Raw genomic sequence first — 17,673 nt, 5'->3', positions numbered from 1 at the left:
AGATTGATGCTTCTTTGTAACAAACGATGTTGCTCACATGTGTGGGGCATGCGTTCATGCCATCTTACTCACCCACCAGGGGATTGTCAGATGTGTGAAGTCATGCATGAATGCATGCCAATTAAAAAAAAAAATTAAAAAGTTTTTATAAAGATCTTCAAATTATTTGTCAGCAAGAATCCAAACCATCTACAGTGTATTGAAACAGAGCTGATGGCAAATAGTAAACTAATGTAAAGAAAGGGAGAAATGTTTGTGTTTATCATGCACACTGTAAACATTTATACAAATCAATAAAGATTACACATAAAAACATGTACAGCTGCTGAAGCACATCTTTTTGCTTCAGTTCTTCAGTTGCTCTAGCGTGTCTTAGATACTTGTCTTACTGGGAGCTGGTTCTAAGGTGGTATTTTTGCTTATAGATGATGGCAACCAATGAAATATTACCTATGGAAGTTTCACCTCTAACCCCTTGATTGTCACAGTCCTTATTTGAGGACGGGCTGCTTTGTAATTTTTTGAGTATTTCTAAGATGTTGTTTTACTTTTCTCTTTAACTATATTGTTATGAGAACCTACTCTAATCTAAATGTAACTGTTAATTCTGTAAATACAGCCCTTCAGCTGCTTTGAGGCCTGAATATAAAATAAGAAACGGAAGCTACAAATTTTACATTTCTTGGAGTTTTCCTCCCCACTGATGATGAAGCTCTATTTTCTATGTGTTGAGCTTCATAGCCTGTGTGAAACTTCACTGCTCTGATTATGGGAGGACGACTAACTTCACTGTCCTCAAAATAGGACACAGCAGTTTGTAGCCAAAACAAAGGAGTTACATTATTTTGCACTGTGAAGAAATATTGATTTTGAATATATCAAATTGCATAAATACAGCGTGTGTTCTGAATGTTTTCAAAGAAGAAATGTTTTTGGTACTTAATGGGTTAATGGGACTGTGGAAGGATGTATGTGAAGGAATGAACTATTTTCAAATCGTTTTTTCCCTGGTATGTTTTAAGTTATTACAATAATATAGTTAAAGGGCACATTTAAATAACAGGGAGATGATGCCAGTTAAAAATGCTCCAACATATGTTTTTTTTTTTGCAAAGTAGCCTGTCCTCAAATGAGGACAGTGGCACTGAATGGGTTATAATACGATATTGTTTAAAAGATGTCGCTGACTTTGAAAAATGGATGCAAAGTAGTAACAATGAGCGACCTTGCATTGGCTTCGAGACATGCAGACATAAGGTACTCCTAAGAATGTTGCAAAATAGACATCTTCATTTCTGCAAATATACCCTGTAGACAGACGATCGTTCCACTAGAAGTGAAACTATTGTCTTCTGCGCCTGTTTTGGACTACCTTGCCTTAGGTTGTGCTGACCTCTGGTGGCTAGTTGAGGTAATAACATTACATGTCAAAATCCTGGTCCTTTTGAAACAGGTGAATTCTCTTGCTTGGAACCTCAGGTTTTCCCAGCAGCCCTTAACAGTTTTTTTTTTTTTAAGTAAATTTTAATATTGTTTTATATAAAAAATGCAAGGATAGATATGAGAGAAGGTATGTATATCTTTATTATCATCATAATATATCTAATCAAAAGAAAGGGAAAATAAATAAATACATAGTGTATATTGCAAAACGGTGCATTTCAAAGTGTAAAGTTTCTGGATGGATTTATTTTGAATTTATTATTATTATTATTATTATTATTATTATTAGTTTCAGTATTATAAGTTGTGGGTGCTTTTTGAGAGTCGAATACAGGCGGCTTCTTGTTGCATTGTGAGCTCAGGGATCGAACTCCACCTCTTCCGTGTTTCTTCTGCCAAAATCCATCCAGCCGGCGTAGTCTCGGTCAATTATCGGGTGCACCGAGTCCGCCGGCCCGTAGCCTTCCTGGTTGGACAGCCCTGCCAGATACAGAAGAGTTTGGGGTTTGTTATTTTGTTTTTGGTTAAATTAAATCATCCATAACTTTACTTTAAGGGCAATATATATATATATATATATATATATATATATATATATATATATATATATATATATATACACGTCACACTATTTTAACCCCTTGCGCTATTTAGAGGTCTGCAGTGTTGACTTTTAAAAAAATATTTTTTATCGGTTATTAAAAATAAAAAAGTGCAAAACAGTGACGCCTGGTGGAATAAGTGGAGAGTGATCAAGCCGTGCCTTGAGCCACACTTCCCAAGACCTTGATTGCGGCAGACTCAGCCTCAATCGATTGACTGTGTTGTCATTTATACACTAGCTGAATCCCCATTGCTTTGCAGAAGGCTTTTAGGTTTATTTTAATCTTGTCTTGTGTTATTCTACCCAAACTACGCTGCCTTGACAACACTATTTAAGACTGTAAGCGATGGGTTAATACATTACATTAAAATGTAATTCAAATATGTTTTACACCGATATGCTACATGGTACTATGTATAAGCAACATCAACGTAATGGGACAGCAAAAATAAACTACACTATATTTAAAATCTTAGCTTCACACTGTCCATAGCATACGACTGCTACTTTATTATATTATATATATATTATATATTATATTGATATATACACACACACACACACACAATTATATTTAGTATAGTCCTTTTTTGAGTTGCACTTGCAGAAATGATGTATCATATATTATGTATTTATTTTCCTTGTCTGTGTGCACCACACGTGCTGTCGGCAGTACATACAGACAGTTCCTACAATAATTCAAACAGACACACTATTTGGACATATACTGAAAATCGAAACTTGACATCAGTTACAGAAACAAATAAAAGGGCGAGGTGGTCCACCTCTTACCTGCAAGTACTTGTGGGATGTATTTTGACATGAACTGCCGCTGGCCTGCAGTGAGCGATCCCATCCAGTCCCTCCGGATAATGCGCGCAGCCTGTGCCTTTTCACGCTGGCGCTCCCTCTGTGCCAGCGCCGAGCCCACCTCGCTCCTCGACTCTGACAGCGGCCGGGCCACGCACACAGCAAGTGCCAGCACGGTCAATAGAACGCACACCTTTACGCAACTCATATCTGGAAAGTGTGAAGGCAGTGGAAAAGCGGTGAAGGTATGTCATGAACCACAGGGAATGTAGTTATGATGACATGGGATATCAAGTTCCCTTTAGAAACTGCATGTTAAAAGAGACCCGAGTCAACATTTCAGTTTATGAAAAGAGTAATTTAGCCTTGAATCTCACCCAGTCCATCCAAAATGATAGTTCCATATCATATCACGGTGGATGAACATTTTATCATTATATCATTCGTAATAGATTATTATTATTTGACAGTATAACCACTAAAATGTAATATATTTACATACGGTGCTCACAAGTCTGTGTATTAGTTGGTGTCTGGCTTCTATAGTAAATCAGAATATTATAACGCGTTGTATAAGACCCACTGTCATGCTAAAAAAAACAACAACAACAACAAACAATGCAAAAGCTAACAGAACTACAAGAACAGACGTGTGTTCTAAACCGCAATAAATTAAACAATCAACCAGGAATCCAATTTCAAATATGCGTTGATTGGAGAAGGCGATGCTCTCTGTGCACATCCTTGGTCTAGCGCTGTCCAAAGCGTTCTAATGGCGCACGCCGAGTCCTACCTGCACAGTCTTGGGTTTCTGTTACTCGAGTGCTCGCTCGCTCGCTCCTTCCCTGCTCTCCCAGTCTGTTGAAAGCATCCTTTTTATACATCTGGCGTTGCTCTGTCAAGGACCATGCATTCTGTGCAAAAGCCCCTCCTCCCTTGTCTAATATTATCTCTGTTCATCTCCGGTGTATATTTAACGCCAGCTGTACTCAACCAATATTAAACATATGTTTAGACCCTTATATAGCCTACAGGTATGCTCACTTCACCTGAACCCATTGACTAGACTAGCAGTATGATATGAGTAATTGTTTGGAATTGTATTAATATTCGTGGATAGGATAAGTTATATAAGTTATATGCCCCCTTTGTTACATCACATTTTGAACATAATGTGTGTGCTCCAGTAAAATGTAACATACATACCATTGCGAATAACCACACGTTTTAAGCTTTTGTTTTGGTTCCTTAGCAGAATTTGGAAAGAGTCATTTTAACACACAGGTGTAACGGGATCATGCCTTTTTAGGGTTACAGGGTGATAGTACCTTACAAAACACAAAGCCACTTTTTCAGGAACAGCGGCTTGAAACCTGGTTCCAGGAGACCGGGAGACCGAGTTTGAGGCATCTTTGCTGTATGAAACCCCAAGTCTCCCCTGATGCGCCCTGCAGTGGCCTGAAACCTAGTCTCCTGAAACCAAGTCCCAAGCCACAAAGTGGCTTCATGTTCCCTCAGCTTAATATTCAGGAAGATTTCTGAATAGGACTGCTTTCTGAATAAATGGAGTTTAAGAAGGCAAACTAGAATAATGCTGTATACAGGCACCATGTGTATTTGAGTTTACAATTGAACGTGGTTGTTAGAAATGTTAATGTTTTAGCTATATAGGTTTTAAGATATTTTATATATTGTATATTATTTTCTCTTTGAATACTAACTAAAAAAAATGTATTTAATCTGATCAATAGAAATGTATTATAGGCGATCGTTATTGTATGATTTGGGTATTTCCTTGTATTTATAGAAAATACATAAACCGTTATAATACACCCGCCCAACAAAACACAGAAATTAAACTTTTTTTTTCAGAGAAAATATTGATATTTTAAACGAGCCCATCGTATAACCTGAAAGTAATCAATCATTTCAGTGACATTGAAAAACTCAATACAGAAATCGAGAATTACGTCAGCGACAGCATCTGTAGCAGTAATCTTACGTCGGTTTTATTTGCAATACAAAAATAAAGCCTGTATAAAATATTGAATTGAGTGGAACTAACGACAGAATCGTTTAACATTAAACATGCAACTTTTAACTTTTAAAAGGTTATGATGATCAATATTTCACGATCAGACTATACTTGGGGGGAGAAAAAAGGATGGCAGAAGAATATATTAAAATCTATAAAAAGATTCCCTGAGGCGACATATCCTGTTTTCCGCTGTTTAGTTAACAACGCGGTCTGGTTTGAAGTCCGTTTGTCCTTCAGGTACAAAAACTACACCATTGACATACAATTAATAAACGCCTCGTGACGTTTTTAAAAATGCAAAACGGATAAAAACATGTTTTGGTGAAGCAGCTCTCGAGTGTGTTTTCAACGTCTCGAGGGCTTTTTTGAATCATTGCAGTCGGATTCTTTGCATGCCGAAATACTTATTTTCCATTCTCTTTGCTGCAAAGAAAGAAAGAAAAAAAAAAGGTTATATTGTGAGCAGGTGTCCTCTTAATATAGCACGAGTATCAAAACCAGTTGCAAAGACCAGGGAGGGGGTGATAGGCCGGATGCTTTCTGAGAATCATTTTCACAGTAAATGGAACGCTTGAACCTCCTATCCACCCTTATTCAAATGAGCTTAAAATGTTGCATTGTGTCAAGGTGACTCAAAACAGCTGCTCCGGGCTATATGTTTTTGAGCAGAAAACGTTTCACAAATAAACAATTATGGGGTATTCATATATTTGTTGTTTCGGGAGAATGCAACATATTGTATATTAGGGGTATAGCTATAGTAGGGTCTTTTTTAAAGCTGTACCTTTCCCTTATTCCAGCTGAATTCTACAGTTTGTAAATGTTCAATGTTTAAAATGTGCACCACATTATGTGTATCATAATGAAGGGCTCTGTCAGGTTAAATGTCCCAGACACAGAAAAAAGTATGGAACTGATATATATATATATATATTATATATAATATATAGTATATTATATATATATATATATATATATATATATTATATAATTGTATTATTAGATACATATGTATACGATTTTTTGAAAAACTTTTTTAAAAAACAAATACGGCCGACCTTTGCGCTGCCATTTATAAAAGCGTGTGTCTTGTGCTTAAATCTCCGCGGTTCAGAGCGAGCTCTCTGCCCTGTTTATCTTCGCTCGTTCAATAGCCGCCGTTATTAGAAGGACATCTCCAGAGCGGCTCTACAGTATCCTCTGCCTGCTTACAAGAGCCCTACTGCACTTCAAATTAACGGAATGGTGTACTCTGGCCTTTGCAGCAAGAGGCCCTCACCTTATAACTTGTCGAGAACCTTATTTAGATAAAGGGTAACCTGTCTAGTCCGGGCAGGCTGGAAGCGCAGAGACTGGGTTGCTCCCTTACCAATCTAATTTGATGGGTTTTTTTTTTTTTTAATAGAAAAAGTGGTTAAACATACAATACCAGCAAAAATTGTTTACAAAACCCAGATCAAAACATAGGCTATGACTATAAAATAGACACGTTTGACCAACAAACATAAGCACTCGATAATTGAAAAGCATGCTGTGGCTATATGAATAGTGCTTGAATTAACGTTTTTTTTTTTTTTTTTTTTTTTTTTAATATTCTTTCAAAGTATACACAAATGTTTGTTTGAAGATTCGGGTACTTGTCCCAACCCTTCGATCTGCCTTGTACAGGAGGCAGCTTCTCTGCGCTGTTGTGCTATCTGGATGAAAAGGGCTCTCCAGCGCTTAGTGCGTCTCAAAAAACGAAGGCTCATTATTTACCAGATTAAAAGAGCATTTTTTTCTTTCATCGGGTCCTAATGAACGGGGACGAGAATGGAGCGACGATGACAACAAGAGGAAGACTACCGCTTTCAACTCAACTGTCGCTACCTGCAGACTAGTGAAATGAGTCAGCCAGTACTAGCGGGCCACAGATCTTAACAGATTCATTGGTCCCATTGGACTTTGTAAAGGGAAAATAGTAACACGGTCGACGCTTAAACATCCATAACTTTTAGGACGCAGATTTGGAAAATAAAGCTTGACATAATGAAAACTACATGGATTCGATTCACGTGGATGAAAATAAGAACGTGACAATGTTTACTCACTGGCACAGGCTCATTACTTTCATAGTAAATATTTCATTTTTGGTCGTGACTGGTCGTCAGAATTGCCACCTTATCGAGCATTGTGCATTTGAACCTATGATTATTTATTTATTTATTTATTTAATTAACCAGGCGATTTGCCCGTTGAGACCGGGGCCTCGTTTACAACATAAAGACCATTACAATGTACAGACATCACAATATAATCAGCAGCACACAGAGATCAAATAACAGAATAACCAAGACGTGTATGTGTTTGTTAATGTGAAGGATACGGTGCCTTGTTGCTTCAATGGTTTAGTTGTGTGTACTGACATAGTGACACCACTGGCAAGGCACGACATGTAAACAGTGTGGTGCCATGAAGCTGCTCTTGGGTCAGCGTCGCTTCTTAGTTCAGGACTATCACATCGAAACAACCTGCCGTTGAAGGATTTCAGTTTGGATGAAACACAAAAACTAAACTCACAAAACCTGTAGCGGCACCACATGAAAACACATTCTGCTCGCTACACCATGGTGAAGAATGACAGCTGTGACTCCCACGGTTTCGTCTTCTCCCTGAGCTAATTGCAGACTGGAATCTAGTTTGAATATGAATGCAGAATGCATTTCTGCGGCAAAGAGCATGAGTGCCACTTGGTTTGATCTGCCCAAATCCCAGGGTTTCAATAGAATCGCTAAAACAATGACAGGCATTTCGGTATAAAATAATAGCGTAAGCAGCAACGATCAAGCGGCAGGCAATGAGATCTGGTTATCAAGCACAGCTGGTGAAAATACTATATAGGTGGGGGGAAGCTTTTAGGCTTTATAGACAGAGATGCACTTATTGGGTCTCTTAACCATTCTCAAGTGGTTTGTTTCTCAGTTGCATTTTCAGCTATCAAACAAAGACTGGAGTTATGAAGACTTGAGTAAATACTTTGAAAATACACGCTTTTAATTCTTCTTGTTTGTTGCAGATATCTTTATTGTAATGTCGGATTTAAAAAAAAAAGAAAATAATAATAATAAAAAAAGATTACGATACATGAACCCCTCACCTGTCGATTTATTCGCAGGGCACCCGGTACCTGAATAAACACGAGATCGTTAAAGGAAGGGTGCTTTTTTATACATCCAACTTGCTTGCTCTTTACATTTGGAAAATTCACTGTGTCATTCCCAAACGTCACTCAAAGAACACCCTTCAGTCAGGACAACTGATTTCGTTATTTATTAGAACATATAAACAGCTGAGATAAGAAGGCATCACAGCATTTTTGACTTGCTTGGTTTTGGCTTAGTGAGGACACTGAGCCCCCGGCAAGGCAAAACATTCGGCGGATGTTGGGCAGAGGGAGTTAAACTCAATGGCACGGCACAGAGTTCAGTGAGGGGTAGGGTTATATTCAGCAGGCTTTTAGTATATTATCGAAAGCAATTGAAATACAAAGGACCAACTAATGCATCCACTTGCGCAAGTGTGTAGGTCTGTTGTTTTAGTTTGAGGGTTTGACGATTTGTGGTAATGTGCATTGTCTTTCGATTAAATACGTCAAACAAATCGAGTGTCACTGGAACAATGTAAGTAAAGGGCTTTTTAGCATTGTCTTTTGAAAGTGCTTCGCCGCGATGACAGTTAAAAGAAAAAGGGATGCTTGTGAGCAACGCAAATAGGAATTTATATCGCGCTTCTGCACATCTGTGGGGCAGGTTGATAATAATTCAGTATTAATTTCAATGCTTAGAATATTCAGAATGCTATCGCCTCTTCAAATGAGCAGGAATTAGGTTTTTCAAATATTTTTTATATTTCAAAGTAATGCATTAGTGTTTCAGCCTGAGTTCTAGATTCTTTTTTTAACACGGACAATTTGCACAGGAATATCATGGTCATCCCTTCTGCACCTGTCTGTACGGTATAGATGTCAATGCACACTGCAGATTAACGTCGTTGACATAATAATTCAATAATTCTGGCCTGTTTTGCACCTTCATTTGCTAAGCAGGTCTCAAATGCACAGCTTTGAATAAAAGTGCATTTTAATTTAAAATATGATCTCTGGTACTACATCAAGTTAAAAAAAATTCTCAATTTCCATTCCGTACTCTCACGAAATCTGTTACACATCCTAGATCGAGTTGGTCCGAAGCATGGCATGTCATGACCAAGGAAGTACAACACAATCTGAAAGCACGGCTTTCAAACACAGCTTTTCTTAACCTAATGTAGTACCATTGTATCATGTTTTAAAATAAGCGTTTCTATGATATGTGTATCTTTCAAAACTGCAGATTTGAAATCCACAGGAGGTGAGATGTGTTGCATTTGTATGTTAGCTACAATAACTAACTAGTTCAAATATATAACCCCCCCTCTTTTTGTAAGGATCTGCATATTTTCATGGCTCCACAGGAAGTGTGGATCAGACTTTCTGTTCTGTCGTTTGACTCAGAGCGAGCAGGTCCAGGTTGTGATCGTCCCTTACAATTGCACACGTTCAATTCAAACTGAGCGGTTTGTCCCATTAATAGTGGCTGTCTGGCTCCCAGCTACATCTCACCCTGGCTCTGGAATGATCTCTCGGGACTGGACTGTACGGGCCTGGAGAGTGGCGGCAGATACCATTAAACTGTTGATAATCCAGTCCCCATGCAGCTACCACTGTCTGATATGGGATTTCAGGGTTCTTTTTGGGGTGGAGTTGGAGGGCGGTTGCCACCTGGGGAGGTGGAAGGAATGGGAAACGTGGAGAATGTTCTTCTGTACTAAACTGTTTTATTTATTTTTTTATGTTCCAGTAAATTAACCAACTCACTTAACCTCCTGGTAAACCCAAGGTCCTGTTGTGACTGCAGCAGCAGCAGATGTTGATGCATAGTTCAGTCCTGTAACCCGCTTTGGATCAAAGCATTTGCTAAATTACTCATTAATAACAATGATAAAAATGAGAGAAGACCAGTTTTAAAACACTGGGGACAACAGCATCTGGGTGGTCCTACTTTAGAGCCCTGAGGACTACAGCTAAAAGAACATTTCAATAATAACCTGCAAGAATTTTCAATGATTATTTATCGATTGATTGTTGGCGGGCCGAAAGTTAATGTGTTAAATAAAAAATAAATGGAACAAAACAACATTGACAAATACATTTCATTCAGGAAACTACAGTAAACGATTCACAGCTTAATCTGCCGTCATATGGAAATCAATAAGAATGCCTGATTAACTTCTCAGTATAATAGACTCTCTGTGACGCTTGTAAATGTGACAGGTATCTGATAGAGCTGCCCGAGATCAATAAGGCGTCTTTGTAAATCTGCAAGGGTAGGTTAATTAAACTTTATGGCCACACTGAGAGGGATAAAGGGAGTCGAATAAATGAGATTTGCCTCTCAAACGTATGAACAATTCATAAGCCCATAGACCAATATGTATCTGTTAGAGGCTTTTTGATTTTAGTTTTTAACTGATACCCACGCATGAAACCGCCTTGAAACTTTTCGAACATACTTTAAAAAAAAAAAAAAAACCACAAAATAAAGACTGGTGTATAATATTATACTATATGTCTAATTTTTAACATGAATTAGACATTTGGCAGACGCTTTTATCCAAAGCGATTTACAGACAGCTGCTGCATTAACTTAAAATAGATTTTTTGTCTCATCTGAAGGACGGAATACACAGCGAGCCGGAGTCTGAGCTGGGATTTAAACAGGTAACCTCTTAGCGTCAAGCCCTTTTTTAAACCACTGGACCACCAACCCTCTGTATATGGTTGTAAATCGATGTCTCAGTGCTTTGTCCTCAGATCGTTCAAGTATGCATGGTCAAGCTAACCAAATCCTGCATTCAAATTGTCTATCTGGTCCTTGACAAAAATGGTTGCAAAGTTAATTCAATGTACAGTGGAACAGAAGCCTGATTTGTATCACAATGTGAAAGTCGTCAGTACTCCGTTTCTTCCAAAGCCTCCATGTTGAGATTTTAATTATTTATAAATCATATGCTAGAATGAGGCATGTCTATTTAACTGCCTTATAGCCTGCACACAGAGGAAAGTATTATATGACTACCATCTTAATACCGGCTTTTGTTTTGCACTGAAGAAACAAACATATCAATGTTGCACTGTGGTCCTTCTGAAGTGCAAAGGTACTACAATGAATTACCAGCGTGTATCAGTTAATAGCATTGGTATACCAAAATATGAATGTTATTCTTGTTCTACCACTGTCTTTTCCTACAAAACTATTACATTGAAAGTAATTTGTTAAAGAATGAAATAATGTTACATTAACTGTTAAGTTTGTTTTAATGCTATACTAAGAGGGATACTTTGCATCAGTGGATAATGGATTTTTCCCACTTGTCAATTTATAGACAGACAAATGCTTTTAACACACGATTTTATTGTGGATTGCGTCACTTAATGGATTGGCGCATGGAGAAGTAATGCATCTGTTTTTACCTGCATTGGAAACATACAATATTAGTCCTTACACCCTAAAGGTTTTGTGTGTGGTGCATAATTTATCATCAGTAACAGTGAACTGCCTGACATCACCCTACATAACAGTAAAACATTTCGGAAGTGTTTATGTACTATAACATCGCATGTCTCTTGAATAAGCTCCTCTAATTCAAAGTTTTGGCAGTAACTCCGGATTAAAGATTTAAGGCTCGGTTATCAATTCAAATGGACAAGTTGCTTAGCATTTACACAAACAAAATAAAAAGAATTATAAAGCTGCACAAAACCAGCAGTGCGGCTGCAGTGAATGAGAAGCGAGGAGTATTCTGGTCTACTTAATCTGCAAAGTAGAATGAGGATATTTGATAAAGAAATAGATCAGGGTGACTTTGAACTACATTATGGCTATACAATAAAATCCCTACTATACAACTGCATTAACACATTGCTTGTTTTTACTTAATGATGTTTTACAAGCAAGTGTAAACTCGATTGTACAATTAAGCTTTGGATGGCATAAACAAGTTAAGATTTGGGATAAATGAATGCAAACGGTGTGTTTTCCTCTATTGCCACCTTTCACTATAGTGGTAAATGTTAACAGGGAAAACTAATGCAAACTGCTTGAAATGAAAATACTCCCAACAAGAAGTGGTCAGTCACTAAGGAAGTAACGCAATAGACTTCAGCAGTTACATGCACCCTTTCTGTACTAACTACAATAGTTACTACCACCCCCCCAAGGGAAAATTGTTTAAACTAAAATTTGCTGAGCACACAAGCACCTTTTACCAAAAATAGAATGAATTTTCAGAGCAAAGTAAACTGCCACAAACCATAAAAAGCCACTGAATCAAAGTGACGTCTGCAGATTTTATTTTGAAACATTGTACAAAAACTCAAACATGGAATCGGTGCTTTTTAAAAGAAGCACATTAAAAAAACAATCAAAAGCATTAAAACAAAAAGGAAAGCCAGTGTTTCATTTCCACAGCGGTTTCCACTTGCAGCCGTTTAACATTGTATACTCATCACATTGTAAGCTATCTTGCCAGTGTCCTTAATTGGATCATCCCCTTTTCCAAAGGCTGGAAAACATGGTCTTAAATCAGAAGCCATTATCTAAAGAAACCTGCAAGGGCTGGAACAGAAACGCGTAGCTTTATTGTTGGGACCTGGCTGGGCATCACTTAGAATCCATGAACCTTCAGCTGCTCCTCCTTAGCTAAGCCAATCTGTAAAACAGACAGACAATTACACACACTGCAATTAAATATGTACAGGCTACTAAAAAAAGAAATCCAAAAAGTGACAAAGCATGAATAAATCTTGAAGCTTATGCCGTGGATAATCTGGTTCAGGGTCAAACTGCAATTACAAAAAGCCTTTAAAGACAGTAAACAAACACAGAACAGGTCTTGGACTACAGAAATGCAGTATTGCATTTGGTGGAAATGTGCTCTCAATACATCCGAGATCCTACCAAAGAGGCAGGGTATACTCCAACTAATTTATTCTTTAGAAAGCATAACCATGTTAGAAAACCACCCCATACCTCAGTGAGGAACTGGCAGATATTCTTGCGCTGATCACCTTGCAGCTGAACCACTTCACCATATTCTGGATGCTCAATCACTGTCCCATTGCAGGCAAACTTCTGTATTTACATAAAATAAGCATAATTAGACAATTTATAGTCGCTGATGCCAGCAGCAACTACACTTAACAGCAAGAAACCTTTTGGTACCGGTCACATTCTGGAAAAACATGGGGAGATCAATTTTTAAAAATAGCCCATCCCAAGAAGTTTAGAACAATGTTTAACCTGAATTTATTTACAAAATGTCAGTTAAGGATTATACGAAATCCAACCCAGTTTACTGGCGAGGCTCACTTGCCTTCTTGAAAGCTTTGACTAGTTTCTTTTTATCATACTCTTCCGCGATTCCCTGGACAGTGGTCAGAGTCTTCCTGCCGTTTCTCTGCTGAATTCTTATGTGGATATAGTCCTCAGTCCCAGCCGGGAGCAGATCATCACCCTTAGTTGCATCCGCAAAGGGGTCTACAATGAGGGGAAAAAAAGTCACGATTGAAGGGTTACAGAAATGTTTGTGACACGTCTTGGGTTCGAGGAGATGCATGGAATATACTTAATGATTAAAATGTTTTAATTCTATTGAACACGATTATGCACATTTCGAGCAAACGAAACATCCATACTACAAAAGGTTAACTCGGTTGCGTCAGCCCGTTACACTGCGCAGCCGTGCAACACGCCAAATAAAACCAATTAAAACAGCCCAGCCGGAGTCACGGCGCTCAAGCGGATTGGTTCCCGAAGCTTCGGGCTGCGATGACACCATTTTGTAGATGGATCAGGTTTCGGGACGATACCTTAACTACACAAACAACCTCGTTAAATTACCACAACAGAAAGCCGTCGTCAAGAATACAGACATAACCCCCCCTTAAGAGATTAACAATTCTATAAATAAGATATTACTATATCGATTCAACCTTGCTCGAGTTAACTTAACTGGGCCTGAAATCCGAGCACCCAGTCGCAACACAATTGATTTCCATCACTGAACTACCAAGCCACATCACGTCGGGTGAATTAAACACCACAATCGGTGGCTTTAATGTAATAAAGGCCTTTTACGAACAGTCTACACATTGCAGTGCAGTAATCGATCGCCTGGTATAATTACAAATCCTATTGGACTAACACTTCATCAACGTGCTAACAAGTACCCGTATTTCAAACTGTTACATCCCTGCAACCTTTAATTACAACACACACGGTTTATATCACTTAACCCCCTCCCCCCACTACCTCGTTCTTACATACGAGGTGAAAATCTTTAAATAAAAACAGAAATAATTACCGAAGCTTTGGAGGTTCTGAATAGCGGACATACGATAAGATTCTCTGCCCTCAAGGATGATAATGGGTTTCGAAGGACGGCTGGGTTTTCTTTCGTGGTTTATTTTTTAACTCTAGCTTGCTAGTCTGTGCCCAGGCCTGCCTGCTTCCCTTTCTCTCAACCTCTCCTTACAAAATGGCGTCAGTGAGAGGTTGACGCAGAAAGCTGTCCTTTTATACCGCCTCTCACGCAACGTCATAGCGTCATTTTGACGTACGCTCAAATCAGGGTTGCCAGTTCCGCTTAAAAAACTAGCGGAATTGGGCTTGCCCGAGCAGGCAGTCGCTTACAAATCCCCTTCATCGCTTTTACCACATATTTTGGGCTTCTTTTTGGGTTCATGGTCGTTTATTCATGTCTATGCTTGAGTTATACATTTATTCATCTTCGTGGTTTACTGTGAACTAATATATTTTGTATTCTACCAGTGCTATTAATTCTAACTACTCCCTGTATTTGCACTTGAATTGTACTCATAGGTGTCTGTATTCACATTTTTTTGTAATTGCTCTTATTTCAAATCGTTTTCATCCGTTTATCGTACTTACCATACATGTGCTCTTACATGTATTTACATACAGTATTCTTTATTTTGTTCTTATTTGAATTTGATCTTATTTTCTGCTGATTTTACTGTACTTTATAACTGCTCTTATCTGTAATGTGATACTTTGTAACAACTGTAAGTTAATAATAATAATAATAATAATAATAATAATAATAATAATAATAATAATAATAATAATAATAATAATAATAATATGTTCAGTCATTGAAACCTTTTTGTGTACATTCACCTTGACACATTTATTTTCATCTTTTATTTTTGAGCACTGTAGTTATACCTCCTTCAAATCTATTTATAACTCCTTCATTAAAGGGTCGGGGGTCAGTGCCTGCATTTCAATTCCAATTCCCTTTAAATCAATTCCAACACACCATTAATCAAAAGTGCCATGAGCAGCAGTACTCTGTTGAAACGAGCTTCTCACAGTGGCAGCACATGACTTAAATTGAAGTCACTGCCTGTCAGTCCATTACAGTTGGTTTCTAATGCAACATTCAACATTCAACAGTCCCGACAATGATCATGGCTTTGAAATTCCAATTCCAATTCGATCCTGCTCTCATACCTGCCTTCTCTCTGGAGCTCAGAGAGAACACCTGAGTGTAACTACTAATCTGTCCCCCTGCAACACTGCACCAGGTGGTTGCAAGAAATGTTAACACACCCTTCGGAGGCTGCACAGGTTAATGGTTACAATCTGCTTTACTTAAGACAGAAGGCATGCCAAGTGGGTAAAACAAATCAAGCAGAGTGATTTTATTCCTCTGTAATTCTATTCTAATTCATGACTGGTCGAAGGTTAATGCTGGCAATCTCAGGTGGAAAAATAAGCTGTTGACCAACATCTGCCAGCATCTTCCAGTCTCTAGCAGCTTCCAGTTGTCCTGAGAGAGGCTTTATTTTAACACCTTTTCTTGGTGGTTGCTCTCCTGGATGGAGGAATATTGTCTTTTGTGTGTAATGCTTTGATGGAACTGGTGGCAACTTATTGGTCAGGTTACGCTTGTCTTCCAATGCTAAGGCCAAACATCGCAGCACCTGGTCATGGCGCCAAGTAAACCATCCTTGGCTAAGACCCACCTTACATCCTGTCAAAATGTGCCTTAATGTTGCAGGTAATGAACATAAAGGACATGAGGGCTCCTCACCCACCCAGAGGTTTAGGTTCTGTGGTGATGGGAGAACATCATCAAAATGTGATCTTCCCCATGATGATATATGTAATAACCGGGATAACTTTAATGTAAATTTTGTTGCGCCTCATCAAGTGAATATATATCATACATAAAAATTAAACACGCTATAAAGCTACATTTAGAAATACTAAAAGAGACTTAATAAATTGGAATGACAAATGTTCCAGCTAGAAGTTTTTTGCAATTCATTTTCATTCTGTGTTTAGTATCCAGCGTCAAGTGGACAAAACTCGGTTTTGACAAGTAGCTTGCACTGACTTTATATTTCCACCAGATGGGGCTATAAACCAAAGGCAACATACTGCGGAGTTCCAGTATCCAACCTGTCAAAAAATAACACAGTACAAGAACCTATATTGCCACCACCCCCCTCCACACACACACCCACGCCTTTCCCATTTGCTTTATCATACCTTGTTATTCTTTATAATGATTCCCAGTGTTTTACCCTGCTTTGCTATGCTTTATTACACTTCCTTTGTTTTTCACAATGGTGGACTTTAATAAGGGACCTGCACACACACACACACACACACAAGCACACACACGCACACACACTGACACACACACACACACACACACACACACACACACACACACAGATCTGCAATTATTATGCACCTAGATAAAACATTTTAATGGGGCTTTCAAATAGCAAGGCTGCTTCTTTCTACCCAGTGTAGCTTCAGTTCCCTGAACCATGTCTCCCATGTTAGTCTGCAGTTATTAGGGTCCCCCAGTGGTCTCTGTGCTTGTCTCTTTGACATAGCGTCCACACGGACCCTGTGAATGACACACTGTCTCATGTCACAATGTAAGTCCCACATGTCTAGATTAAAAACCCATTTTTATAAATGAGCTGTTTTTAACCAAAGCTTTACAATGACATCATGGTAAACCATAGGAAGTACTGTAAAGCCAAGAGATGAAGCATATTTACAATGGCAAGCCATGATAAAGTATTGTAAATGCATTTTATAACCACAGGAAACATGCAAATGTACCCTGGTCAACTTTTACCTGCTTTTAAAAGGGCCAAGACTGCACTGAGCACCGGAATCAAACATTCATTATACATTGAGATAGTTTGAATTTAATAAGTGTATAAAAAGTGTGTGGAGAGGAGCAATGGCCTCTTGCCCCGACCCCTCCCAATGTCCTGAGAAAGAAAGAAAGAAAAATAACAAGTGATCCAGGTACCAGTAAACCGTTACAAAAGATCAATGGCTTGACAATATTGTTCAATTGTACTGCCAGGTTTAATTTGAAAGATATAATTAATACAAGGTTTGTCAAAAGGGCTGTTGTTGTTGCTAACTTTGCTAATAATTTCATACAGACACACCCAGCGTGGAAAGTACTACTGACAAGGGACAGTCAGTCAGCTTGATGTAGGCCTACAGACGTCGAGGTTTAAATGACGTGCCTTTCTGAACAAAATCTGTCTCAAAGTCTCGAAGATAATTAACACTACACGCTAACTATTGGTTTTAGTTTGAATTTTTTTCTTATTCTTTTTGGAAAATAAATGATG

General features: G+C 38.3%; 2 protein-coding genes across 3 annotated transcripts; both read right to left on the bottom strand.

Moving 5' to 3' along the window:
- Window positions 1-1,661: 1,661 nt before the first annotated feature.
- Window positions 1,662-3,755, bottom strand: LOC121323837 (gastrin/cholecystokinin-like peptide). Of its 2 annotated transcripts, XM_041265109.1 has the most exons (3): window positions 3,651-3,755; window positions 2,840-3,067; window positions 1,662-1,923 (listed from the first exon to the last, which is right to left on the bottom strand). In XM_041265109.1, the coding sequence occupies exons 1-3, from the start codon at window positions 3,739-3,741 to the stop codon at window positions 1,802-1,804; spliced, it is 441 nt and encodes a 146-aa protein (XP_041121043.1). In that variant the 5' UTR covers window positions 3,742-3,755; the 3' UTR covers window positions 1,662-1,801. The 2 variants fall into 2 exon arrangements, with proteins under 2 accessions (XP_041121043.1, XP_041121044.1); XM_041265110.1 differs by lacking the exon at window positions 3,651-3,755 and having other exon boundaries at window positions 2,840-3,070.
- Window positions 3,756-12,307: 8,552 nt separating this feature from the next.
- Window positions 12,308-14,515, bottom strand: LOC121324964 (eukaryotic translation initiation factor 1b-like). The gene is made up of 4 exons (XM_041267213.1): window positions 14,337-14,515; window positions 13,347-13,510; window positions 13,004-13,105; window positions 12,308-12,683 (listed from the first exon to the last, which is right to left on the bottom strand). The coding sequence occupies exons 1-4, from the start codon at window positions 14,365-14,367 to the stop codon at window positions 12,639-12,641; spliced, it is 342 nt and encodes a 113-aa protein (XP_041123147.1). The 5' UTR covers window positions 14,368-14,515; the 3' UTR covers window positions 12,308-12,638.
- Window positions 14,516-17,673: the final 3,158 nt, after the last annotated feature.

Source organism: Polyodon spathula, chromosome 12, assembly GCF_017654505.1.
Source record: "Polyodon spathula isolate WHYD16114869_AA chromosome 12, ASM1765450v1, whole genome shotgun sequence".
NCBI classification, from domain to species: domain Eukaryota; kingdom Metazoa; phylum Chordata; class Actinopteri; order Acipenseriformes; family Polyodontidae; genus Polyodon; species Polyodon spathula.
This window is presented reverse-complemented; position numbering and strand designations above follow the sequence as displayed.

Excerpts from the sequence above, each read along its gene's own strand:
- LOC121323837 (XM_041265109.1), bottom strand. The coding sequence starts at position 3,741 with ATGTATAAAAAGGATGCTTTCAACAGACTGGGAGAGCAGGGAAGGAGC. Across the intron at positions 3,068-3,650 it reads AGAAACCCAAGACTGTGCAG|ATATGAGTTGCGTAAAGGTG; the intron begins GTAGGACTCGGC and ends CACACTTTCCAG. Across the intron at positions 1,924-2,839 it reads CATCCCACAAGTACTTGCAG|GGCTGTCCAACCAGGAAGGC; the intron begins GTAAGAGGTGGA and ends TGTATCTGGCAG.
- LOC121324964 (XM_041267213.1), bottom strand. The coding sequence starts at position 14,367 with ATGTCCGCTATTCAGAACCTCCAAAGCTTCG. Across the intron at positions 13,511-14,336 it reads TCAGAACCTCCAAAGCTTCG|ACCCCTTTGCGGATGCAACT; the intron begins GTAATTATTTCT and ends CCCTCATTGTAG. Across the intron at positions 13,106-13,346 it reads TAGTCAAAGCTTTCAAGAAG|AAGTTTGCCTGCAATGGGAC; the intron begins GCAAGTGAGCCT and ends ATGTAAATACAG.